This window comes from Sphaerodactylus townsendi, linkage group LG02, assembly GCF_021028975.2.
Source record: "Sphaerodactylus townsendi isolate TG3544 linkage group LG02, MPM_Stown_v2.3, whole genome shotgun sequence".
Lineage (NCBI taxonomy): Eukaryota > Metazoa > Chordata > Lepidosauria > Squamata > Sphaerodactylidae > Sphaerodactylus > Sphaerodactylus townsendi.
In genome coordinates this window covers 152,722,176-152,748,941 of record NC_059426.1, presented here as the reverse complement: position 1 = coordinate 152,748,941, position 26,766 = coordinate 152,722,176, and the positions used below count along the sequence as shown (strand labels likewise).

General features: G+C 41.4%; 2 protein-coding genes across 2 annotated transcripts in view; one reads left to right on the top strand and one right to left on the bottom strand.

The window, feature by feature from the left end:
• The first annotated feature begins 515 nt into the window (after nt 1-515).
• Nucleotides 516-26,123, top strand: GPR68 (G protein-coupled receptor 68). Its single transcript, XM_048485199.1, has 2 exons — nt 516-633; nt 24,200-26,123. The coding sequence occupies exon 2, from the start codon at nt 24,292-24,294 to the stop codon at nt 25,381-25,383; it is 1,092 nt and encodes a 363-aa protein (XP_048341156.1). The 5' UTR covers nt 516-633; nt 24,200-24,291; the 3' UTR covers nt 25,384-26,123.
• The window catches only part of DGLUCY (D-glutamate cyclase), a 64,487-nt gene continuing 45,602 nt past the window's right edge, over nt 7,882-26,766 (bottom strand). Inside the window, exon 14 of the mRNA XM_048485195.1 lies at nt 7,882-9,040. The gene's annotated coding sequence lies outside the window, so the exon portion shown is untranslated. The remainder of the gene's footprint in view (nt 9,041-26,766) is intronic.

The window sequence follows — 26,766 nt, the reverse complement described above, 5'->3', positions numbered from 1 at the left end:
TTGCTAACTCACTGGGAGGCAGCTATCTCCATTCTTTTCAAGACATCTGGTCTAACCACTGGTCTAACCACTTCACCTTGCTGGCACAGTTTGTGCCATGCGATAGAACTGGTATTTTGAAGGAATGCTGAAGATGCAGTAACCGTACCCTAAGCTTAGTGATGGATGTGAATGAAACATATTCTGGAACTCCATTGTAATTTTTTACAGTATGAAAATTTTTTACAGTATGAAAGCAAAAATAATACAGTATGAAAATAATACAGTATGAAAAATTTTTACAGTATGAAAGCAAAAATAAAGAAGAGTTCCTCTGCTTGTGCCCGACAGATTGTCTTTACCACTGAGTACAGGGGTTCCTCTGACTTCAAGGAGTACATTCTGGACCTTGAAATGTAGCAGCACTGATTTTTTTCCTTAATATTGCTAATAACATGAGCAGCAGCTAAGTGAGTATAGCATGTTCTGCTCCTCCTCTTTCTCAGTCTCACTGACAGCTTTGCTCAGTGCTGGGAGGAAGTTAGTCAGCCAAGAGCCTCAATCGGGAACAAAAGTGTCAGAAACTCCTTGTGGCTTCGCAGACAGTGGATGTGAACAAGTCCTCATGCTCACAAGAGACAGCTTCTACTACAGGTGAGTCTTTGTCTCTTATTGCTGTAATGGCTTAAAATAAACTTTTAATTGACTGTAAAACTAAATGTTATGTCTACCTGAGGGAAGAGCTGTATTATATTTCTGATGGTCTTTAGTACTGAAATCATAAAATCTCTTTCTGAAAAGTTTTCAAAGCAGGAGGTGGACTATACGCAGCATCTGAGCCATTTTTCTTGAAAGACCAGTTATGTGGGGGTACAATTACTGTGGTTAGGGTCCCTTGGAAGAACACAGTGGGCTATTGAATAGATTTATCCCCCTTTTAATATCCCATCTTGTGATTTCTTATTTCCAGATGGATCAAAACTGTAACAGGTAAAGATGATGTTTGTAAATTATTCACAGTGATACTCTAAACATACTAGGGTTGGCTGAGATGGCCAAGTAAACTTCGTGTTTAGTTGGAAACCCTGGATAGAATATCTAGATAAAGCAGAACAAAATAAATCAATTAGTGGTTTTGAAGGTTAAGTATTGTTAAATTATGATATAATAGAGGAAAGTGAGACTATTTATTAATAATGATGTTAAAAATTAATTTCATGTTGATGTTTAATGGCCAAGTACTGAAGGTGTAGGGTTTAAGGGTTAATATTCAGTGTAGAAGAAACTGAAATAAGTACTTTATAATTTAGTGAATTTCTGGGTTTGTGTATGTTTTTGACTTTGATTTTGAAATCAAATAAAAAACTTTAAATTCACTTTGATGCACTATACAGGAGTGTCCAACTCTGGCACTTCAGATGCTCATGGACTACAATTTCCATCAGTCCCTGCTAGCATGGCCAGTTGGCCATGTAGTCCATGAACATCTGAAGTGCCAGAGTTGGACACCCCTGCTCTAAACAGAGAAGTTTAAAAAATCTCAAAATGCAGTAGTTGCCAACCATCTTCTGTTTTATACTGTGAGGAAAACACAGACTTTACTAATTCTAGATGGAACCAACTCAGTCCGTGGAGCAGTGCAGTCCACTACTTGGGGTGTTAGTGTTGAAGAGGTGCCAGGCTATACTGGGGTCCCTGAAAGGAAGATGGAGCACGAATGCTTCTTCCCTGGAGAACTGTGGGACAGTAGAGGGCAGATGGGTTCGTTCCACACAATATTTCCAACTGTTGTCCCTTACCTGCCTCTTCTCACTTGGAAAAGGAGCTAGTTGGGAAGGAAGACTCTTTCGGAAGGAACACAACTGTCTCCTGCCCATACAATCAGGTTTTTCTCTAGGGTACAACGAGGGCACTTTATTCTCAGCCTCCACCCAACACAGCAGGGTTCCTCTGCATGGCAGACTATTCCATTTCCTAACCATCCTCCTTCCCATTTTTATAAGGCATATTTTTGGTACAGATGAGAACCTCAAGAAAATCGGAAACCTCTGGAAGGCTGAATCAGCTGTCTTTATTTAGCTCATCAGCATAAACATGGAATTCATTTTGTGTGTGTGAAATATTGGCAGTTGGTTTTTAAATCTTTAAAGAGAGAGCGGTAACAGGACAGAGAGAAACAACTCTGCTGTGTCTCTATAAACTGACATCTCAGTCCAAGGTGTACGTGAGTATCAGCCTTGCCTGAACAATGCTTCTGATGACCTTTTACCACAGTCTCTGCTTAGAAAACACCCTTCCTCAGCCAGTTTACCAGAACTTCTCCCTCCCATCAGTCTCCTCCAGCAACCCAATTTCCACCACAATGAACAACTCAGACATTTATTTATTTGTAAATTGTTCCATTCAGCCACAAACAGATCTTTGCCAGTTTAGTCCCTCATGTCCTGTTCTATTCCTGTATGAACCCTTATTGTTTTCATCTCCTTTTGGGCCTGCTTAAGGGCTGTCCCAAGCAGGAAAACAAATCATATAAAAAAGCACCTATGGGTACAAAATAGAGAAACAACTTTTCCTTCTTCACATTCCATAACCAGATGTGTCTATTTTATAATGTTTGCTGTGCAGGAACCAAATGGAAACGTCACAGCAACTGAGTATACTGCAAAACACACATGTGATTGTCATATTTATTTACTTATTTATTTCTTCTATTTATACCTCGCCCATCCCCAAAGGGCTCAGGAAGGCACTATAGGATATAGGATCTCTACATCATTTGAGTTCTATTTCCTTTATACTTCTGTGAAGGATGTAAATATTTAAAACTCTTTATCAGTTTTTGGTGTATGGGCAACTGAATAAACCAAGTTAGGACCTGTTCAGTATATTTCCCAATTGCCTTTCTTTGTCATCCTGAAGGGCCTTGTTTCTCTGGAGAACTATAGGAATCTTGATGCATTTAAAAGATAAAAAATGATGAAAATACTAAACATTGGGGACCAAAATGGTCAGCCAATTAAATTTCATCTCAACAGCTGAAACTAAAGTAGCTGTCATAAGATCTCTTGTACAGTGTTGGTTATCCAAAAGAATACTCTGCATCTGGGAGGAGAAACTAGCCAAACTTGCGACTTGGTGGCACTGGAAGAGTGGATGATGAGTGTTAGCTATATATCTAATACCCATGGGTGCCCCCCTCCAAAAAACTGTACAAAATAGATACACAGAGCTAAGAGATAGGTTTTGAAAGCCAAGGCTTGCTAAAAAAGGGGGGGAGGTCAAACACAGAATGGTAAGCACAGACACCACAAGAGAAATAGGCAGTATACTGAGTTGTCACAGAAACCCCAAGGTACTGTGTGAAAACACTATGGCAATTGCTGTAAGTAGCAGATATGAAGGAGAAGGCAAAGATAGTTCTGGTTTACTCCCCACCCCCATGCTTGCTGCTCCCCAAATCTCACCAGTGAATAGACAAGCAATACAGAGGAAGCAAGACTGGGCCTTCAGGAACACTGGGAGGGCAGGCATTGCAAGCTGAGTAAGATCAGTTGAGAGAAGGGATGAAGGGAAAGTGGAAAGTGTGATGTAGTGCTTAAGAGTGTAGGACTAGTTAGTATCAGGAAGATTCAGCTCGAGTCCGCACGCATGCTTATGGAAGCTTGCTAGTAACTTTGGGCCAGTCACTCTCTGTCAGCTTAACCTACATCATGGGATTACTGTGAAGATAAAATGGAGGAGAGGAAAATGATATAAGCCAAACTGGATTCCCACTGGAGGGAAAGGCACAATGTATATGACTTAAATAAACAAATTCAAATAAAGTCAGAGCAAGAGACAGAATGCTGGGAGGTGCAGTGGGAGAAGGAATAGAGCTTCCCCACAATTCCCCTTCTTGTCAACCATTTCTCACATTGGGGTGCTGTGTGGTTTCCGAGCTGTATGGCCATGTTCTAGCAGCATTCTCTCCTGACGTTTCGCCTGCATCTGTGGCTGGCATCTTCAGAAGATCCTCTGAAGATGCCAGCCACAGATGCAGGTGAAATGTCAGGAGAGAATACTGCTAGAACACGGCCATACAACTCGGAAACCACACAGCACCCAAGTGATTCTGGCCGTGAAAGCCTTCGGCAATACATTTCTCACATTGATATCCCTCTTCCTCCAAGGAGCTTAGGGAAACTGAACATGGGGTATTTTATCCTCACAGTAACCTGAGGCAGTTTATGCTGTGGGTATGACCAGCCTATTGGTGTGCTTGATGGTTGAAAAGGAATTTCAGCCTAGCTCTGGACTGTCCTGAACTCCAGCTGCCACACTGTCTCATGAGCATAATTTTGCTACCTAGGTCTATTAGGGGAAGCGAGGTTTGTTCTTCCTTTTAAGATACTGCCTCCTGTTCGCAAGATTAAATGGAGTGTATCTGGAAAGCTTAACTCAAGATCTTCCTTGTTGGCCGAACACGTGTACTGTGTCAAGCCTCAAATGTCACACAGACAGCTTGTTGCTTCAGCTGTCCTTGGCTGTCTCTCACTCCAGCTGAGCTCCCTGTCACCATCTCAGATGGACTTTTTCAATCCCTCCAGATATGTTTCCAATCAGTGACTCAAATGTTTTGTCACATAGGGATACAAGCTTGTACATTTGCAGTAGAGTGAAAGGGCTGGAGGGACAAATGGTGTTCCGCCGCCAAAGACTGAGCATTAGCAGCTGAATTATCTGTCTAAACATTGGAAGAACGAGAGTTAGATTCTACCAACTTTTTTTTTTGCTCCATTTGTCCATTTTCTCTCCTTTTAACAGTCTCCATCCTTACATGACTTTTGTTCATGGGGGTCCCATGATCCCCAGCATTGCCTCTTTGGTGGTCAAAGGGGACTCCCTCCTGCCTTTTCACAAGTGCAGAGGCTGTTTGGATCTAACCCAGTGTATATACACACATGGTAAGGAAAAAGTCAAGAGGAAAGGTTAAGAGAATGTTGTTATTCAAATATTATGAAAAAAAGTGATTTGTTTGTCACTTAAATCCTCTTCAGAGTTGCACTCCCCTTTCTTCCTCTGATGCTTGCAGCAAGATTGAAGACTTACTGGTTTAGGAAGTCTTTGGATCTAACCATAATGAGTTGTCGCATCAGAATGAAGGCACTTCAACAAACTGAGGTTTGTTTTTTGCATGCAGACCAAAATTCAGCAATGGTATCAAAACCTGGTTTGGGGACAAAAGTAAATCTCAGTTTATTAAATCATCCTAATTCTGATGTAAAGGTATGAAAATGCTTCATGACTGAGTCACAACATTGGTCTGTCAAGATTTCTACCCTGATGGGCAGGATCTCCCTGTTGTCTCAGGGTATGACTCATTTATAATTAAAGATAAAATTATTGAACATGTAGAAAAGCAAGACCTGCTGAGGAAGAGTCAGCATGGCTTTTGTAGAGGCAAGTCCTGTCTTACAAACTTACTAGAGTTCTTTGAGGGTGTAAACAGACATGTGGATAAGGGGGAACCAGTGGACATTGTCTGCTTGGATTTCCAAAAGGCTTTTGACAAAGTTCCTCACCAGAGACTATTGTGAAAACTCAGCAATCAAGGAATAAGAGGGGAAGTCCTCCTATGGATTAAAAACTGGTTAAGAAACAGGAAGCAAAGAGTGGGTGTAAATGGGAAGTTCTCACAATGGAGAGATGTAGGGAGTGGTGTCCCCCAGGGATCCGTTTTGGGACCAGTGCTCTTTAACCTAATCATAAATGACCTGGAAGTAGGGGTGGGTAGCGTGGTGGCCAAGTTTGCAGATGATACCAAATTATGTAGGGTGGTGAGAACGACAAAGGATTGCGAAGAGCTCCAAGCAGACCTTGATAAATTAGGGGAGTGGGCTAAGAAATGGCAAATGCAGTTCAATGTAGCAAAATGCAAAGTGATGCACATAGGAGCAAAAAATCCAAACTTCACATACACGCTACAGGGGTCAGTGCTATCAGTCACAGACCAGGAAAGGGATTCGGGCGTCTTAGTTGATAGTTCCATGGGAATGTCAACTCAATGCATGGCAGCTGTGAAAAAGGCAAACTCTATGCTGGGGATCATTAGGAAAGGAGCTGATAATAAAACTGCAAAGATTGTCATGCCCTTATATAAAGCCGTGGTGCGACCGCACTTGGAGTACTGTGTTCAGTTCTGGTCGCCACATCTCAAAAAGGATATCGAAGAGATAGAAAAAGTGCAGAGAAGGGCAACGAGGATGATTGAAGGATTGGAGCACCTTCCTTATGAGGAGAGGCTGCAGCGTTTGGGACTCTTTAGTTTGGAGAGGAGACGGCTGAGGGGGGATATGATTGAAGTCTATAAAATTATGCATGGGGTAGAAAATGTTGACAGAGAGAAATTTTTCTCTCTTTCTCACAATACTAGAACCAGGGGGCATTCATTGAAAATGCTGGGGGGAAGAATTAGGACTAATAAAAGGAAACACTTCTTCACGCAACGTGTGATTGGTGTTTGGAATATGCTGCCACAAGAGGTGGTTATGGCCACTAACCTGGATAGCTTTAAAAAGGGCTTGGACAGATTTATGGAGGAGAAGTCGATCTATGGCTACCAATCTTGATCCTCCTTGATCTCAGATTGCAAATGCCTTAGCAGACCAGGTGCTCAGGAGCAGCAGCAGCAGCAGAAGGCCATTGCTTTCACATCCTGCAGGTGAGCTCCCAAAGGCACCTGGTGGGCCATTGCGAGAAGCAGAATGCTGGACTAGATGGACTCTGGTCTGATTCAGCAGGCTAGTTCTTATGTTCTTATATTCTTATTTAGCTTTACCTTTTCCAACATAAATATCTCAGGTGATGTGAAAATTAATCCAACCCATCTTCCTGGACCTTCATTGTGATGGAATGCTTTGCCTGGGTCCTGGTGCTTGCCTCTCTCCCCTTTTGATTTTCTTTTAGTGTTAGAGAATCTTATTTAAGCACTGCTTCCATCAAAACCATTATTCCATGCACTGTTAAACACTGAACTTTGAAAAAGATCATTCCTATTGCCCCAGACGGCTATTAGTAATACTTGCCTTTTTGTAAAGTTGCATCCACCATTTTGTTTTCCACAGGAAACAAAATGGCTGGTGCAACTGTACAAAAAGGCAACTCTTAAGGGAATGAACTGTGATTCCATGGCTTAATGTGAGTCAGTCAGTTGAATGACCCAATCATGATTCTAAGGGATTCTGCCTTTCCTTGCCCAGTAAATAAGGTTGTTTAGATCTCAGCCACAAGTTCAATGACTTGGTCTAATTGGATAAGTAGTTACTGTGCAGGTGCGAATCTGTTCAGTATAGTGCTAGACTTTCTTGACAGTAACTTGGCCAGGGAACATTGAGCCTAGTGTAGTGGAGGGAGTTCAAGTAAGCTAAGGTCTTCTGGCAATCATGTTCCAGTCAAAGTTCCCCATAAGCCTATAAGCCTATAAATATATATTTAAGTGCTATCTATCTATCTATCTATCTATCTATCTATCTATCTATCTATCTATCTATCTATCTATCTATCTATCTATCTATCTATCTATCTATCTATCTATCTATCTATCTATCTATCTATCTATCTATCTATCTATCTATCTATCTATCTATCTATCTATCTATCTATCTATCTATCCACACACACACACACACACACACACACACATATATACATATACATAAATACAAATAAATAAACCAAAAAGACCAGGCAATATGTGAAAGACCTCTGCCTAAGACTGGAGAGCCACTGTCAGGCTGAGTAGACAATACCAACCCCGAGCAGCTAATGAACTGATTCAGTATAAGGCAGCTTTGTGTGTGTATCTTTAAAACAACACCCTTACTTCACGCAATTTCCAATATTCTGTGCTCTCATGAATGTTTACTGTTATTTAGTAGCAGATGTGGTTGCTATTAACAGAAGCCATAATCCAGTCATCCAGGCAGTATTTTATAATTAGTTTCTGAGTCTGTGTTTCCTGTAGCTCTGTATTGCATTGGTGGTCCCAAGATGCACCTTCGATTTTTCCATTGGCCTTTATATGAACTTTGCTGAATGCCACGTCCCAGTGAATTTTACAGACTGATTCAGTTAAATTAGGGTTCAATCATACAATGTTTTAGTCATCCACTTTTGTACTATTAAGGAACAAAATGCGGACCACGCGAGGCTAGGAATCTATTTGAAGATCATATCTGCACTTTAAAAGTATACTTATCTTCTCAAAATATGGAACAACATTGTAAAATTTGAGGGCTGGCCTTGGTATTTGATGCATCCTAGAACTGTTGTTTGTGCTCACAGAGAGATAAGATGAAAAGAACATGGAGAAAGGGATCATTGCTCTCAAATTACATCAGTCTGATGTAGCATGGGCAGAGATGCCTGTGATAGCCCATCTGGTTTTGGTGGAAATGCCAGTCCACCATTGGGTGGCAATGGCTTGGCTGCCCTGGCACTTCTATCTGACCACTGAGGGGGCTTTCCTTTACCTCTTGCACTTCTGCTTTGCATTAAGGCTCCTTGAAAAACATTGACCTTGCACATGTAGAAGTCCTAGCAGAAGTAAGCACTATGGGAGAAGAAAGCCTCTGTAGCCGCCAAGGAGAAGCATGAAGGGAACAATTTAATGAGATTATTCAAGTCATGGGAAGGAAAAATGGCTTAAAATAATAAATTGCATGAGCTGCTTGTGGTAGCCACTGCCAGCAATCTATAGGTATGAGTGGCCTCCAGTTTTCACCATGACAGATTGGTTTATGAGCTCAGTTCCCTAATGCATCTTAATGGACCATTGGAGGGGTTGGGTTGGGTTACAGGGACTATTCTGGGAGCTTATGAAAAATGCCCAAGTGCAGAATGACCCCACTTCAACAAGAGGTCACAAAAGGCTACATCATTTTGTGAATCTTCTGCCTGCCATGATTGTTCTGCAGTCGCAAAGGCTTCTTCTCTTGCGTTGCCTCACCAGGTCAGGCCAAATGCCCGTTGGATGACTGTTGTTGATTGAAAAGCCTAAGAGGCTGAGATAAGACAACGGAATCTGAAAATAAAACAAATATATTTATTCAGTGTGCGTTGATTGGTGATTGAAAACAAAGAGGCTGCGAATTTGGATTCATTAAAATAACTGCAGCCATGAATCTTGCTGACATAAAAAAACGTATCATACACAGCTGATGAAACATGAATTACACAATAAACCACAAAAGACCAGATGGATTTTAGACACTTGGGCCTTCTTCAGTGGTTACCTAATATACAAGTTTAAAACCCACATCCCAACAGTATACAATAAAACATATTTTAGGAAACCTGGCCAGCCAAGTGGTTGTTTGTTTCCTGTTGTGTGTGGCTTTCTATGGATTTCAAAAAGAAACCATGGGTCTTTCATTTCAGTGTCGGTGCACAAATAGTGAAATGTTATATAACCTGGTACAGGTTTTACAATTGTAGGATGTGGTGTCGTCAGCTAGAAATCTTCCAAAGTGGCCACTTTGATAGATGGAGGACTACTTGTTATCTGCACCTACCATATTTCTCTGTGAATAGCCTTGGGAAATTGTTCCAGATGCAAGTGCTCATGATCCCATTCAAAGGGTTGCATCCAACCAAGTTTTTCCCCCCTAAACTTTGCCAAATTGCCTTCATCACATATGGCTTTTGCTCATGCTCAGTTTCAGGTTTTTTTGTAAGCCCTTTGTGCAAGTATAACTGGGACCCCTTTCCCACCGTGAGTCCCTGTTTGGAAGAAAGATAGGGTGTAAGTGAAGTAAATTTTTAAAAATCTCATAGCAACTTGGAGAGGTAGGTTAGAAAAAGTTGCAGTGATTTGGTTAAATTATGCAGTGTGCCTAGATCAGGGGTAGGGAACCTGCGGCTCTCCAGATGTTCAGGAACTACCATTCCCATCAGCCTCTGTCAGCATGGCCAATTGGCCATTCTGGTAGGGGCTGATGGGAATGGTAGTTCCTGAACATCTGGAGAGCCGCAGGTTCCCTACCCTTGGCCTAGATTAAGGATGACGCAGTGCTGGGTTTAGATGAAGAGAGGTCCTAGCTATTCCAATTGTGATGTACTTCTCAATCTCCCACCCTCACGACTAGAGGAAGATCAGGTCCACAAAATGGGGTCCACTTCAGACAAAATACATACAGAAATCAATGCTAGACCAGGTGCTCGGCAGCAGCAGCAGCAGCAGAAGGCCATTGCTTTCACATCCTGCAGGTGAGCTCCCAAAGGCACCTGGTGGGCCACTGCGAGTAGCAGAGTGCTGGACTAGATGGACTCTGGTCTGATCCAGCAGGCTAGTTCTTATGTTCTTACGTTCTTAGTGTCAAGTTACTGCCTTAAGTCAGTATTATTCTGAATTGGAGCGCAAGGAAAATAACTGAAGCGTTGTTTGCAGACTACAGGGTATTATGAAAGCATGTATAAGAAAGGCCTATGACAGTGTCAAAAATATTATACACCTTGACCTAGACCTCCTAAATTCTGAGGCCCTAGAATTCAGCCTGGCAAGTCTATAGGTCCATGGTGGCGAACCTTTGGCACTCCAGATGTTATGGACTACAATTCCCATCAGCCCCTTCCAGCATGGCCAATTGGCCATGCTGGAAGGGGCTGATGGGAATTGTAGTCCATAACATCTGGAGTGCCAAAGGTTCGCCACCACTGCTATAGGTGGATTTGGCACTGGGATGAGTGATAGATTGTTAAAACCTAGCCTCAAAGGTCCATGTCTAACATGATCATTGTCCAATTACCCACTGAAGGGTGTTCCCTGCCCTTGCCCCACTCTGGCACAAAACATCGCACCGAAAGTGGTCTCGCTTCCCCCACAGAAAGTGAGAAGCTCGAGCGGGGCAAGAGGAAGTGCGTTAGAATGAGAAATCTTGCCCCAGCGCGCCTCTTCTCTTGGTGCGCCGCAAAGAGGAAGGGGATCAGGACAAGATTTTTTGCCCCAACATGCTTCTAGTCCACAGCGCACCCCAGCACTAATGGGTAATTGGCCATCAAGTACTTTTTAGTTCCAAGATAGCACATGCTATAGGTAAACCAGCACAAAGGCTGATCATTTCTGGGCAGTGTTTGGTTGTGTAATGGAAAATAATGTGATTGCATGGTGCATTGTTCACACTGATCTTTCTTCATCTTTTTGTACATTTTAATCCTGATGATCATACTATTTTACAGAAGCATTTGGAAATAGGATGGGGATTACACAGATGGTTCCCTAGTCTTTTCTGTCTGATAGCTTAGAGTGTTTCCACTGGAGATGTTGAATCGCTCTTCTGGCAACTGGATTCTTAGAACTGCTTGTTTGGAATCTGGTTTGTTGGGCTGTGAACTCTTGATTCTGTCAAAATGTTGCTTAGTGTTTTTGTATGATGGTGCATCGTACATGTTGATATTTATGCTTTATTGGTTTTAAATGATTCTTTTCATAAGCTTACCTTTATGAAAAGGCAGACTATAAAATGAATTTTAAAAACACCAGTAAGCCGTAATACTTCCCCAATGGCAGCAAATCCTTCTTCCTTTCTATTCCCCTCCCTAACTTCTCCCCCTTCTGAGTTGTCTCCTTGTAAGCTTTGAGCTAGTGATGATTAGCATTCTAATACTCAATTCCCTGCAGTAGGATGCCACTAACACTTAATTCTTTGTAGTAGGTTTCCTACTCCATTGCTTTCTCTTCTGGTGTCCCATGCTGTGCCTTCACCAGTTACCAAGCTACAGGCTTCATGAACTGGTTGCTACTTGGTTAAATTAATGCAGTGTCACCCCTGGGTGCCTTATAACAGCTGGCTTGCTTATTCTGTGTACATACCTTATGTTTGATTGATCCCTAGCAACATCTAATTCCTCTCCTATGATCTAGATTGCTAGTACTGCCCATTTGTACGTAACCTAGGTCTGTCTGATAACCAGCAACAGTTTGGTTGGATGCAAGGCAAACTAATCAAGTGAGCTCCAGAAGGAGAGGACACAAAGGCTGGCACAACTGCTCCATTAGAGCGCTCCAGTAATCAAGAGAAGAGCTGAGTCCTGCTAGGTACCCCTTCCCAAACATTCAAATACAGCCATTTTTAAAAGGACCAGAGCAGAAGAATGTTGGAAGGCCTGTATGCTTGGAGAGAAGGAACACACTGGAACCTAAGCCACACAAGTATGGCTGATTCTCTTAGAATAATAGAATCACAGACTTGGAAGAGACCACAAGGGCCATCAAGTCCAATCCCCTGCCATGCAGGAACACACAAGCAAAGCACCCCTGACAGATGGCTCTGTTTAAAAACCTCCAAAGAAGGAGACTCCACTACACTCCGAGGAAGTGTATTCTACTGTCGGACAGCCCTGACTCTCAGGAAGTTCCTACTAATGTTTAGATGGAATCCCTTTTCCTACACCTTGAATCCATTACTCCTAGTCCTAGTCTCTAGAGCAGCAGAAAACAAGCTTGCTCCCTCTTCAACATGATATCTCTTCAAATATTTAAACATAGCTATCATGTCACCCCTAAACCTTCTCTATCATGTCACCCCTAAACCTTCTCTTTGCCAAACTAAACATACCCAGTTCCCTACATCTCTCCCAGAGGTGTAATGCCCAATGGGCAAAGTGGGCAGTTGCCCAGGGTGCCCCTTGTGGCGGGCACCAAAAATGCAGGGTTCATTTGTGGGGAATTTTTTGGTATTGTAGTGGCTTTTCTGTTTGTGGCCTGCAGGGGGCACAGTTTTTAGGCTAGCAGCACCAAAATTTCAGGGATGTTTTGGGAGACTCTCCTGATGCTATCACCCAGGTTTGGTGAGGTTTGGCTCAGCGAATCCAAAGTTATGGACTCCCAAAGGGGGTGCCCCATCCCCCATTGTTTCCAATGGAGCTAATAGGAGATGGGAGCTACATCTTTGAGGGTCGATAACTTTGGACCCCCTGAACCAAACTTCACCAAACCTTGGAGGTATCATCGGGAGAGTCTCTTACTAATACCACCCAGGCTTTGTGAAGTTTAGGTCAGGGGGTCCAAAGCTATGAACTCCCAAAGGGGGTGCCCCCATCACCCATTGTTTCCAATGGGAGCTAATAGAAGATGCAGGCTACACCTTTGAGGGTCCATAACTTTGGACCCCCTGAACCAAACTTCACCAAACCTAAGTGGTATAATTAGGAGAGTCTCCTAAAGATACCCTGAAAGTTTGGTGCTGCTAGCTTAACAATTGCACCCCTGACAGCAGGCACCCCCTAAATTTCCCCAGATTCTCCTTTGAAACTCCCCCCCTTTGGCATGTATTTAAAGGGAGAATCTGAGGTCCTCAGTTTAAACATTGAAAGTGATGCTGTTTCAGGGTGGGAGAGAATCAACCCCAAAATAGCATCATTTCCAATGTTGTTTAAACTGGGGACCCCAGATTCTCCCTTTAAGGTGGATTTAAAAGGAGAATCTGGGCTCCCTAGTTTAAACATCATTGAAAATGATGCTGTTTGGGAGTGGATTCCAGCATCACTTGTTTAAATTAGGGAACCCAGTGTTACCATCCCCTGCCTTAGGAAATATTGGATTTCATATTATTTCTCATATTGTGTACTGTAAAATACCAGTTTCCATGTTTGTATGGGTGGATAGCAGAGTGTCCAAACTGAGAGCAAGCGTAAGGCAAAACAGTCTGTTTGCAGAGATTAGATTTGTGAGTTACTCCAGTGATACAACTTGGACGCCTCACAACAAGGACATGTATCTTTGATTATCTTACCCAGCCAAAGTACTCCATTGACATGATGGAATCTGCAAATCTCCTGAACACCACACCTCGCTAAGCTGCTTTTGGAAGCCACATGTTTCCAAACAATTGCTTCTTCCTTGCATTTCCCCCATCTCTCAGATATGATCTCCCTAACAACAAGATCCCGTCCTAAATCACTCAAGCCTCAGCCAAATATGAATACTTAAGGCAGAGACTGTAGGAAGTATCTCTGCATAAACCATTCATGGTATCACTGATATAATCTAGGACCAAGTGACCCCATTGTCCCGGGAAGCAGAGACAATAGATAGAGCTGATTAATTTAACCAAGTCACTTGTGGTGATATGGTTAAGTGGTGGAAGTAAATTTCTGACTTGCTGTAACCCTGCCCATCTGTAACCATCCAAATACCTCCTGATAGTCCATTTAGTGGAAGTCTGAATCAGACAGTTTTAAACACTATAAACTACTCTGCAAAATGACATATGGATTTGTAGGTTACAGTTTTACTTCTTCAGGGCCATTAATGATGGGAAGATGAGTTTTCTACCATTAGGAAAAGTATGTTCCCAGTTGGATGTTTACTTATAAATGCAGTCTCTTTGCTCTGGACAAGTTACGTAGAGCACCAGAAGATTGGGCTGAGCGAACTTAATATAACTGGAAAAGACAAGCTGTCCAAGAGGAGGAACAAGCAAATTGATGGCAGTGTTGAAACTCCCTAATGATGTGTTGCTTGTGTTTTTATTTGATGAAAAGCACATCCTCAAGGCATTAATTTTAAGGCCTGCAGTAGACTGCTTCTGTCTGTGTATTTTTGCTTTGAAAAAACTATTCTAATAGCAAGGCAAGAAACCAAGGATTAAATATAAAAATGTTCCAGAATGCAAAGGAAAGAGGGGATCTCTTATTACCAAATTTAAAATTGTACTTTGAAGCTGCTTGTCTATTATGGATAAGGGAATGGGAGACTTTCAAGAACAATAAAATTCTGGACCTGGAAGGACATGATAGAAGATTTGGTTGGCATGGATATTTGTGGTATGTCAAGGGGAAAATACTGAGAGGCTTTCCCAGTCACTATGTCAGAATGGGTCTATTATGCATATGGTTGAAATACAAGAGATTTGTTTCAGGAGTTACTCTTTTATGGTTGGCCGATTCCCCATGGTCAATTAATTGCATGATACACATGCGAAATATCAAGGATTCAGGAAGAATTCCCCACTGCCTGATTGACGAACAAGGATTCATCCTGGTTCTGGCGCTCATTCTCCCCCTTATCCCGCATCTTTGCCAAACCTGCTTGAAAGTACTACTTTTTCAAAAAACACGTATCGATCCAGTTTGGAGGGGGGGATTGGGGGCCTAATCTTGGTTCAAATTTCCCACCGTGGAGCACGACGCAAATGCCTTACAACCAATCAGAGAACATGAGAGAACGATAACCAACCAGAAACTTGGGTGGGGGAGACGTGCTGACGTCATAATGTGAGCATGTTTTTGCGGGAGAAAAAAAGGTCCCGCCCCAACACGGCACGACAGCCAATCAGGAGAGACCCGGCTAGCCAATCACGTGGTAGTGGGGGTTGTTACATTTCTTGAATCCGAGATAGGTCTAGATGTCTTCACTGGAAACATGCTGCGGTGGGGAGGTTGAAACCTTGATGAAAAGGTGCAGTTTGTTGTCAAACTTGGTTTGATCTAAACTGAATTTCCCGGTGGGGATTTGGCCAACTCTCCAATGGAAGCATTTGCTGCAAAATAAGTGAATATGCAAGGGAAATGGCCTACATAGAGAGAGTTGTTGAATTTTCAAGATGATAAATGTGAACATAAACCTACAAATGATTTAAAAGATATAACAAAAAATTGATTCCATTATTAACAAAAGGGAGAAACATTTAAAGATGACTATAAGAGTGCTGGTTTTAGCCCACAAATGGAAAGGAAGAACTGTAAACTAGGAAAAAAACGCTGCACACTTATACTGCTGTTGGCAATTTTATGAATGAAGTTAACCACCTATACACTCCGTAACACCTCTACCTATAAGGCACAACTTAATATATAATACAATGTGTTGACATAGATAACAAACATGAAGTGCTCAAAACCATGTACAATTCAATATCTCAATAAACTATGTATAATAAACCCAATGGCATGATCCATACAAGTTTTATGAAGCTGGACCATGGTCAGGGGCTTGAACTGAAGGTTTGTGGCCTACGTCTTCAGATGGGCCAACCAATGATTTTGATAGGGACCAGCCCTAGATGTAATTGTGGCTTTTTTGTTGTTGTTTATTGCTTCATTTATATCGAAGAATAAGAATTTGGATGCATACTCTGCTTTTCTCAGTAGTAAGGAGTCTTAAAGCGGCCTACAATTTTCCCCCCTTCCTCTTCCCACAGCAGACACTGTGTGAGGTAGGTGGGGCTGAGAGAGTTCCAAAGAACTGAGACTGGCCCAAGGTCACCCAGCAGGAATGTAGGAGCAGGGAGACAAATCCAAATCATCAGATAAGAGTCCATCACTCATGTGCAGGACAGGGGAATCAAACCTGGTTCTCCAGATTAGAGACCACCGCTCTTAAGCACTGCACCACACTCGGCACATCCCTGTTGTGCAAGCCATTTTTGGACCCTTCAGTGAGAAAAGTAGGGTGTAAATAAATAAATCAACCAGCTAAGGGTGAGGGGAAGAAGTACACTTTATCAGTAGTCAGGTGTCAGGGGTGAACCCCAAGCTAGTTCATTTCTGTGATAAATTTAAGTTGTTGCTGAAGTAAAATATTTTTTTCTTTCTTGACTCATGAGATAATGCATAAGGGACTGTGTGTGGAGGGGGATAGTAGGTATTGCAGGCTTGTACCAGGCCCAAAGAAATAGTGTTTAAGCCTTGATATCATCCCAGTTTGATGGACTAGGGTGTGCAATCTCTCCCCTTGATTTTTTTCCCCTTGAAGTCCATTGCTAGTTTCATGGCATAAGAAGATGGCCGGCCGGCCGGCCAACCTCTGTTCCATGCTCTTCAGTAGACCCTAGTATGTGATCCTCAGATTCAAAATTTATTGTGGCCATTGACCAGTACAGTGTGTGGTCTTCAGAAAATTTGTGGAACAGCTTTTGTTACTTAGCTGTAAAATGGGCACAGCTGTCTCCTGTAAAGAGTTGTTGAGAGGGCAGACACGGTTGAGTTTCGTAAGCTAAAATAACAAACTTCCCATACAGCTGCAATCCTGCTCTGTTTGTTTAGACAGAGTTGGCATGCAACATTCACTTTAAGAGCTAGCTAGGTTTGGACTTCATCCATGATTCACATTACAAATGATCGACATTGTTAGATCGGCTGAAGCAGAGCTGAACTGAGATTCAATTACTTGATTGAGCACAATAAAATCTGAGTCTGGAGTAAACATACTGAAGGAAACTGAATATTTATTGCTTTTTCAGCCGGCAGCTTCAAAATGGACTTCAGTGACTAACAACAGTATGATACTGTGCTTTTCTATCTACTGTCAGGGATGGCACCTAGTTGATTGAGCTACGTAAAATATATAGAAGGTGATTGTATCTAAGTGATTGAGATGCATTCCTGCCAATGTAACTGCTTTGAGATATACACACTTTGCCTGCTATATGTAACCTTGTGTTAAGGGAACATTCTTGCTTTCTTGTTTTCACATGCTTGGTAGATAACTAGGCTTGCCCCTGACACTCTCTACTCCCATGGGAAGCAGGATGTTTCTGTTGTTCTGTGGGGGTGAGAGACCATATAGCTTTATCTCTGTCGCTGGACCTTGGGACCAGTGAGGCTCTGATGTAATCCTTTCTCACATTCTTTGGGAAGACGGGAGGGGGGATTGGTTCTGGATAAAGGGGGTTGCTAAAGCCAGGTCTGGCAGAACTGGCTTTTACATGCTGGGTGCTCTGCTGCCTTCCAATAAACACGACTGATGAACAGATCCAGCCCAGAAAACCCACCACAACCAGATCCAGAGTCCGTTTATTGATGCAGGACTCGAGACCTAACATCTACGTATTTGAAAAGTGAGAATTTGCAGAGTGTATGCTTCACACTGTAGCGTAAGCCTAGTCCTGCTTTGGTCTGCATCCCCACGCATTATCAGAAAGCAGGAATCAACACGCACAGTTAAACTGCTGTAATTTAATTTATTAGATTTGCATGTGATTTAAAATATCTTTATTGTTTTTAAACTTTGTACATCAGTATGTGCATGTTTGGATGAATTTAGAAATATCATATATAGGCAAAATCCTGAAACGTGGGCTGTTGCAAGTTCAAACCAGCTATTAATCACTGGCTTTTAAAACTTTGTGCATATGTCATTCTTTAAGAGAGTCTTCAGAGTCCTGATTCTAGCATACTTCCCTCCTCCATGTTGCATAGTCTGTTCATGATGGCTATCTTTTACTTATAATTGTAATATTCCTCAGAAGTATAAAGATCTCCCCTTCCATCCCAAAACAAGAAGATCTTCATGATGGATTGCACATTTAAAAAAAAAACACAGCATAAAGCATTACCATTTGGAATGCTCACAACTTTGTGGCGAGCATGTTTGAGCGGTGAACATATCATTTTTGACATAGATGATTACTCATGAGCTGAGCCTCCAATCTTCTTACTTCATTCGTGTCCATCTTGAGCAGCAGGGTCCAGAATATGATATTCCGTCTTCAAAGGATGCAAAGACGCGGCATTTACAAATAGTGTTTGCTTTGCAGTGAAATATGATTGCACCCCAATAAATTCAGCATGACTACTTGAGTTTAGATTTTGCGCCTATTCTTTGGTTTTTTGCTGAAAGGAAGAAATGTACCCTGTTTTCCTGAATATAAGACATCCCCTAAAAATAAGACATAGAAGAGGTTTTGCTGAAGTGCGAAATATAAGGCATCCCCCGAAAGTAAGCATAGCAAAGTTTTTGTTTGGAAGCATGCCCGACAAACAGAACACAGAAAAATAAGACATCCCTTGAAAATAAGACATAGCGCATCTTTGGGAGCAAAAATTAATATAAGACAGTGTCTTATATTCGGGGAAACACGGTATATGAATGACTGTATGGTGCTGAAACCTTCCACATATTTTGCATTTGCTGTACTTTAGACAGCAACAGTTTAAATAGGGAAGAGCCCCAGTAGCTAGGTGGTTTAGTGCTTATTACAAGAGCTGGCAGCCGGATAGCCATAAGTAACTCAGGTTGAGAATCATGCCAACCAGATTTCGTGTGGTGAGTGCCAAAGTACAGACGTGAGATTTTTTTCCCCAGAACAATTGGGTTAATAAAGTATTTCAAAGAAACTTTGTGAGGACAGGATGAGAGCAGCTCTAGCAAAAAGGACTTAAGTTTGAGAGGCCAGGAGCCTAACTACACACAGTTACACAATTCCCTTTTCCTGGATCTGTCCCCATGTAGGGCTAAGAGAGACCGGCTGGGAGTTCTGTGCTTCCCAGGTGTGTGGGCATAATTTAAACTGAGTGCATGGCACACAAGTACTCCCCCACCCTTGCATTTTCCCACCTGAAACAGTCCCATGATGCAACCTGATGGGCTACATGTTAAGTGCTCCCAATGAGGCAACTAGCAGCTCCCTGGGGCTGCTTCAGGTTAGGAAAATAGAGGGTTTAAGCCCCCTCTTGCTGCATGCTGTAATTCCAGTATAATCCAGTAATAACAGCAACTTGGAGTTAGTAATTTTTGTATGAAAAATAGTACACAGATTAGGACAATAAAGCTTATGTCTCCTCTATGGCTGGCCAGTCTCCTCTTGGAAATGCAGTCCCAGCCACTGCAGTCTATAAAAGAATAACCCTTTAAGGTGATGAAGGGGCCTAACATGTAGCCCTGCCCTCATCCATAAAAGTCACTAGGTGACTAGGAGATGTTGTATAAGCTGTTGCCTCTCAGCTTACCTGCAGAGTCACAGGCCATTTATACATGCAGTACTCATCCTGCAGCTGTTTGCTTCACAGTGGGGTTTCCCCCCATTTTTCTGTTTGCTCTGTGAAGTGTCAAGGATAGCCAAGCCACCATTTTGTCCACCCTCACCCCCACTTCCTTGCTATTTCTGCAACCTCCATTTGGGAAGGTTGCCTGCTTTCTTTTTTTAAACAGAGTTTCATGTGGTCCATCACTTCTGCGATAGGTCCAGGCCCCTACTGCACATGCAGAATAATTCACTTCCAATTCACTTTCAGTACTTTGCAGCTGGATTTTACTGTGCAAAATAACAAAATCCACTTGCAAACAATTGTGAAAGTAGATTGAAAGTGCATTATTCTGCATGTGTAAAAGTGCCCCTACAGTGCTAAAATTAGAAAAAGGAGAAGGCCTGCCTGTCATCATGAAAAGCTGGCCCAAAGAGTGGGCAAAACTGCTGCTGCGTGGGCAGGGAAAGGCAGGGAGGAGCAGGAAAACCCGAGTAAAATTGAACACACACTGGTCTCCTTTGCTTTCCCTGCAGACAAAAAGTTGCACTTCAAGTGGTTTTGGAAACCACAGGGATTCTTTGATCTGAGAGCATGATGAGTTCTGATGGGGGAAAAATGTGTGCATAACCAAGAATTCAACTTGAAGGGAATGTACACTCAAAGCAAAGAAGATCATAAGTGTATAAATGGGCACAGAATTTTTGCTGGGAGAACAGGCTATGCTGACCACATGTATGTCACTCTGACCTTCTTGGAGAAAAAATAGGATTTGGATGCTATACAATAGGATAAAAATAAAACAGGTATGATTTGGATTTTAAAGATTACGTATCAGACTCATCCAGCTAAATTTCAAATGAGTTGCAGGTAACACTGTTGCTCCCCAAATAGGGGTATTTCTGGAGAATGGCCGTTCAATGCTCATTTTTATATTACTGTAGAGATAAACTTTGCAGAACAAACTTCCTACTGTAGAACAAACTTCCTGTTCAGCAAAAACAACTATTAACTACTGGCAACATACATAGCTTTGTATCCTACCACTCTGCTCAGCAAAGTTTAAGGCATTCCTCCCACAAAAGAAGCCGTGTTCCAGAGGAGGTGGTTCTGAAACCACAATCTATGGATAAAGTAAAATTGTCTAACTTTGGCAGTTAACCATTCTTTGTTTCTTTTAAATCATTTTTAGAAGAATTTTGTGATTTGTGAAAGTGGCAATTGTGGACTTAATGAAGATTTAAATAATATATATTTGTATTATCTGGCAATAATGGACAGTGCTGGATGTTGCTCCTTCTGTCTTAAAAGGCATAAAGACACTTCCCTTTTTGCAAGCACCACTTATGAAGACTTGAGACTATTTTTTACTATTCAAGCTGCTTCTACTGAAATAGGTTTGCTGTGAGGTAACTTGTTGTCCATATTCTCGTTTTTAAGGTTGTCCAGATGTTGCTGGCTTGTGCCCAGTTCTCTTTTTACTAGATTTCCTGTTGAACATTGGGCATTTAATTGCATGTTGTGAGTCCTGTATTCAGCCTTTGAGCCATTGACTCGTTAGGTTTTGTTTTGAAGGAACCTTTTTTCCCAAGAGTCTGTGTCCTTTGCAAGTTTCACTATTGTCGGGAGGGAAATCAGACCAACGTAGGAAGATCAACATATCAGGGAGATCAGCATATGAAAAACGAATTAAATAGTTATTTCACATCGTAGGCAATATAATGTGATTTAATGAGAAATACCAGGCTTTTACTAGGGGCTTACTGAGTGTAATCTCTAATTTAAGTATTTACTTTGAAAAGCAGCACATTCAGTACAGTTACACAAATATGCTCTGCACTTGCAGCAGCTGTACAGGGTGTCATTTTTCTCCTTCTTCATGGATCCTAATTTTCTCATAGTAAGTATGATCTAGTTGAATACATGTTATTTGGTTTGTGAGAGGACAGAATCCTAGTCTGAGATAGGTTTCAAGATTCTAAAACTCTATTGTCTGTACAACTGGCTGTTATAGGTTTTCCAGGCTGTATGGCCATGGTCTGGTAGTTTATCTAGCTACTGTCTACTTGAAGGATTGCTTGCAAAAATTTAATAAAGCTAAGGTTTTTTTTCTTGGGGTAGTGGTGGAGGGATTTTAATGCCAGGATAGCGCCCTCGGAGGAGACTCACCTTGATAAAATTGCTTGTCTCGCTGGGTTGCTTCGAAAGACGAACTAGAGATGAAAAGATTACGTTGGGATTCTATTATTCAAGTTAATTATTCAGCCTGGCCTATTATGCTAAATGGACCAATAGGCCTTGATTTCCTTGGAGATTTACCTTCATTTCTACAAGAGAATGGGCCTTCTGTCTAAGGGTCATCTTCCTCCCAGTTTAGTTGAAAGTTATGTAGAACCTTTATTCATGCAAGATTTAATTGTCCTTTTTCAATGGTTTTGCTGGGTCATCTGCTAAAGATTCCTTTTTCAGACAGGTTATATTCCTGCCGCCTTCAGTAAGTGGATTTCATGGTACATATCCTTTTTGCAATACCCTTATGTGTCTCAACTGAGGCTAAAATGGATTTATCATGTTTTAATAAATGGTCCATGCTTTATCAAGCAATTTTCAAGCAAAAGGTACAGTTCTTCTTACAGCATTGTGATCCTCATTATATTTATTTTGTTCATTTTTAGAGGCTGCAGAGAAGAGTTGAAGGGATGGTGTTTTTACATATAGGTCTTATTTAAGTTTTATGGTTTTATTGTTCAAGACCTCGGTCTAAGAACAGAGGGTTTGAAAGTAAGAAAAGATTATGAACTTTGTACATACTGGTATATACATATTCACCTCTACTAGATATGAATTGAGTCCTTGGACTCAATAGGGAGGACGCTAGAATTCTTTTTGAATGTGCACAAGATTTTTCCATTCAGAACAATTCATATCAGTTAGAAGAAAAGCAGAGGAGGAGGAAGGAATGTTCAATCCACTGTTATGAAAATGTGCTCCAAATCTGTTGTGTAAGTTCTTTAAAATGTTGATTTCTTCTGAGCAGGAAAAAAAATGTTAGTTTACAATTTATAGTCAGAATTTGTTATTTGAAAAGTAAGATATCTGACAAAGTTCTAGCTGGAAGGGAAAAGGAAGCTGTAGAAACGGGAAATTCCAAGTGCATGTCAGTTCATTCCTTTAGGTGACGTAATTTCCATAATGAAAACATGCATTGATGACTAATTAGACTATTCAAACTTCATTTAAATCTTGTTAGTTAAAAGTTAAAAAACTCTGAAATTTCCAGAACACTTGAGTGGTTTTTTCCTTCTAAATAAAAGCTGGACATTTTTGGTGGCCTGCATATAAACTGTTGGGAATGGAGTTAACAGAGTAGTTGCTTTTCATCTTCCCTTTCCACTAGAAGCCTCCAGAACCTTCTGTAAAATTGTTGAAGGCTCTCATGAAGAATGTGATGTGCTGCACCGTGGGCTGCAGCAAGAAGGGACAATCAGATAACTTTTCCCCTACTCTGTAATATTTCTAGGTCCACAGTTAAAGACCACCAGAATGAGTGCACCAATGAGGGTCCCCATGGGCTCAGGCCAGTGGACTCGGGGTTGCCCCATGCCTGTCTTATTTTGTGGCTGGAGTAGGGGAGATGGAGGCATACATTCAGGCACTGCAGAGTGGCAGGAGAAGCAACTGACAGGCAAGCGAGGGCGCACCCTGGCAGACTCAGACATTATGCTGGCATCAGAAGGTACAACCTGAAAGCCTTGAAGCAGTTGGCTGCCCTGGCTTCTGCCACTCCACCCCACTCCAACCCCCAGTTGGCTGTCCTGGCTTACAGATTGGGTTTTTCTATGCTACAAGCTGCATTTTTAATTTAAGGAGACAAAATCTGTGTTTGATGGTTCTGCAATTATCACTACATATATTTGTCCACTTTTTCATAAATATCAGTGTTTACTGCTATTTTTTATTTTGTATTAATCTGTTTTTACTAAGTGAATCAGTGTTCTGATCTGGAATTATTTTGATAGACTTCCAACACCATAATTAGGCATAATTTGCTGAAACTACTGGGTAAATTCTGTTGGTGGTTGGAATGAAGGGAAAGAAACCCAAGTAATCTAGATAGATCATAGATCTTTAATCCAGAGCAATTAGTAACAGTTGATAATCACACTGTCCTATTGCTCTGAATTATATCTGTGATATGTGAGGGTTGGTAATTACCAGCTCCTAATTAATGGTAGTTTGTGGTGGGTTTCATGACCATAGTAGATAATGATTATAAATGCTCATTTTAACCATGCTAAAAAATTCCAAACAATAGACCTCCAGATCTGTGACAATTATGTATTAATTAGTATTATTAAGTATCCTAATTTAAAAGTTCTTGTCCATGCCTGAAAAACTTATAGCTTTTCACTTCAATGGGTAGAACTGCTAGTGATTATGGAAATATTTTTGATAGATTTCATCAGATTTCATTTCCCTTGTGATTTTTTTTTCTCAGGTGTATACAAGTAGCAACACTCCTGTGAAGAAAACAAATGATGAAATGGTAGATTAAAATTTATTCCTGCCCTGCTGGGATCATTGTGGAAGATGGAGAACCTTCCAGAGGATGTGATGGAAAATAATACTCTGAACTGCACCATTGACCACAAAATACATCAGATATTATCACCTGTGATATACATACTTGTATTTATAGTAGGACTCCCAGCCAACTGCCTTTCACTGTACTATGCCTACTTGCAGGTTAAGGTCAAGAATGAACTTGGAATCTACCTTTGCAATTTGACTGTAGCAGACCTGTTTTACATCTTTTCCCTGCCATTTTGGATCCAATATGTCCTACAGCATGACAACTGGACTTATGATGAATTTCTATGCAAAATTTGTGGAATTCTTTTGTATGAAAACATTTACATTAGCGTGGGTTTCCTCTGCTGCATTTCAATTGACCGTTACCTAGCTGTGGTACATCCTTTTCGCTTCTACCAGTGTCGCACAATGAAGGCAGCCATCATGGTGAGCATTGTCGTCTGGACCAAGGAAATTCTGACGTGCTGGTTTGTTTTTAAGCATGGTGAAGTCAGCAAGGACTCAGAGAGCCACATTGTGTGTTTTGAACACTATCCCATCAAAAACTGGGAGCACAACATCAATTATTACCGTTTTGCTGCTGGCTTCATATTTCCATTCTCCCTGCTGCTTTTTTCTTACTGTGGCATTTTGAGAGTCGTACGCAAGAGTCATGGCACTCAGAAGAAAAAGAAGATTCAAATCAAGCGTCTGGTTTCAAGCACAATTGTTATTTTCTTGGTTTGCTTTGGGCCATATCATGTTCTATTGTTGGCGCGAAGCCTTTTTGAGAGAAACTGTGAATTTGCTGCTGCAATCTTTGACAGCTACCATTTTTCACTCTTGCTAACTACTTTCAACTGTGTTGCAGACCCAATATTGTACTGCTTTTCCAGTGAGAACACCTACCAGGACTTTGCCAAAATAGGAGGCACCTGTTTAAGGTGCCTAAGATGCACGCAGATAGAAACTAAGGAATCTTACCAGCTGAATACTCCAGAAACCTTCCGAAAAATCACAGAAGAGACTGAGCTCTATCCAGAGTTGTTAGATAAACCACACGTTGTTCATAAAATAGAGGAAACGACAACCAACGCTTTTCCAAAATGAAAAGTGATCTAATATCTCCATGTATACATTTGTTCACTTCTCTTTTTGATATATAATTGTATGGGAATCATTCATTATACCCATACAGGAATCTACAGTTTAAAAATATAATACACTATGCTAAGCTGATCATCTTCTTTCCACATGGGGAATCCCTTAGTTCTTGAAATGTCATTCAGAGCTTTATCACTGAGCCCTTTTGGGGAGGGCGGCATATAAATTGAACCAAATAAATGAATAAATTCACAAGCAAATTATCCTTTGCAGTTCAATGTCACCCTATGCATACGGTTAACTGAGTTCATTTCTAGTCATGGAAAGGACCTAAGGAACTAATAACGTTAAGTATTGTAGATTTAAGAACTTTTGTGTCCTGGTGAATCAGACAAATGGTTTACCTAGTCTGACCTAGTTCGTACAATACTTAGGTGTCCCCAGAAGGTCTGGAAGAGCCCAGAGTTACCTCTTGTTATCATCACCCAGATCCATTACCTTTGAACACAGAAGACCCATTTAGCAATCGTGGCTAAAAACAGAAATATGTGAAGCGTTGAAATGTGTTTGAAAGGAAGTTGGGTCAGACACCAGTTAAAATTAGAGTACTTAGTACTGTTTGGTAATAGAGGCCTACCTGAGAGAATTCAGAGCATTCATTCTATGTTATAAAGGCTTCAGATCTGTTTCTGGACAATCAAATACAAAAACTGTTTATATGTTTACATTAAAATTGAAATATTTCAGCTCTGAGTCATGTTTAAATTGATTACAAGGGGGGGCCAGAAGGAAAAGGGGAAATTGCCCCCCCCCCAACACACAGACACTGCTGAATTTATCAGTTCTCCCACATTCACCTCTGCTTCCTGCACCTAGTGGCTACTGCTTCCAAATTCTAGGTTGCCAAGACAACTCTTCACAATGATGAAACCTCCAGCTCATGTCATGCTTTGAGAAATCAGTGCCCTTTGGGAGAAAGTGCCATCTTCCAAGTGCCCATCTGTCATCTGATAGCTAGGAGAAAGCACTGAAACCTGCAGCCAATTCCCCAAAGCACAATTTTTGAGCAAACCTTGGTGATGTGAGGGACTATTCCTCCGCCCCCCCCCCCCCCGACATGAAATCTATCCTACCCTTGAAGAAGATTCGTTTTGTTTACAATTAGAAGACACTGGGCATTTAGCAGAGGTTTAGGTTAGCTTGGCTTGCTTTCTTTGTGCTTAGTTCCGCAATCTACTCTACCTTCATTGTGTTTTTCAGCTAAACTATAGTCCCACATTCTTTGCATGCAACATAACTGAATAGGGGTGAATATTGCATATGTTGATCATCAGCTGTTGACATAGACATGGCCGCAGCCAAGATGGTAAAACAAATATGACTTAAAGC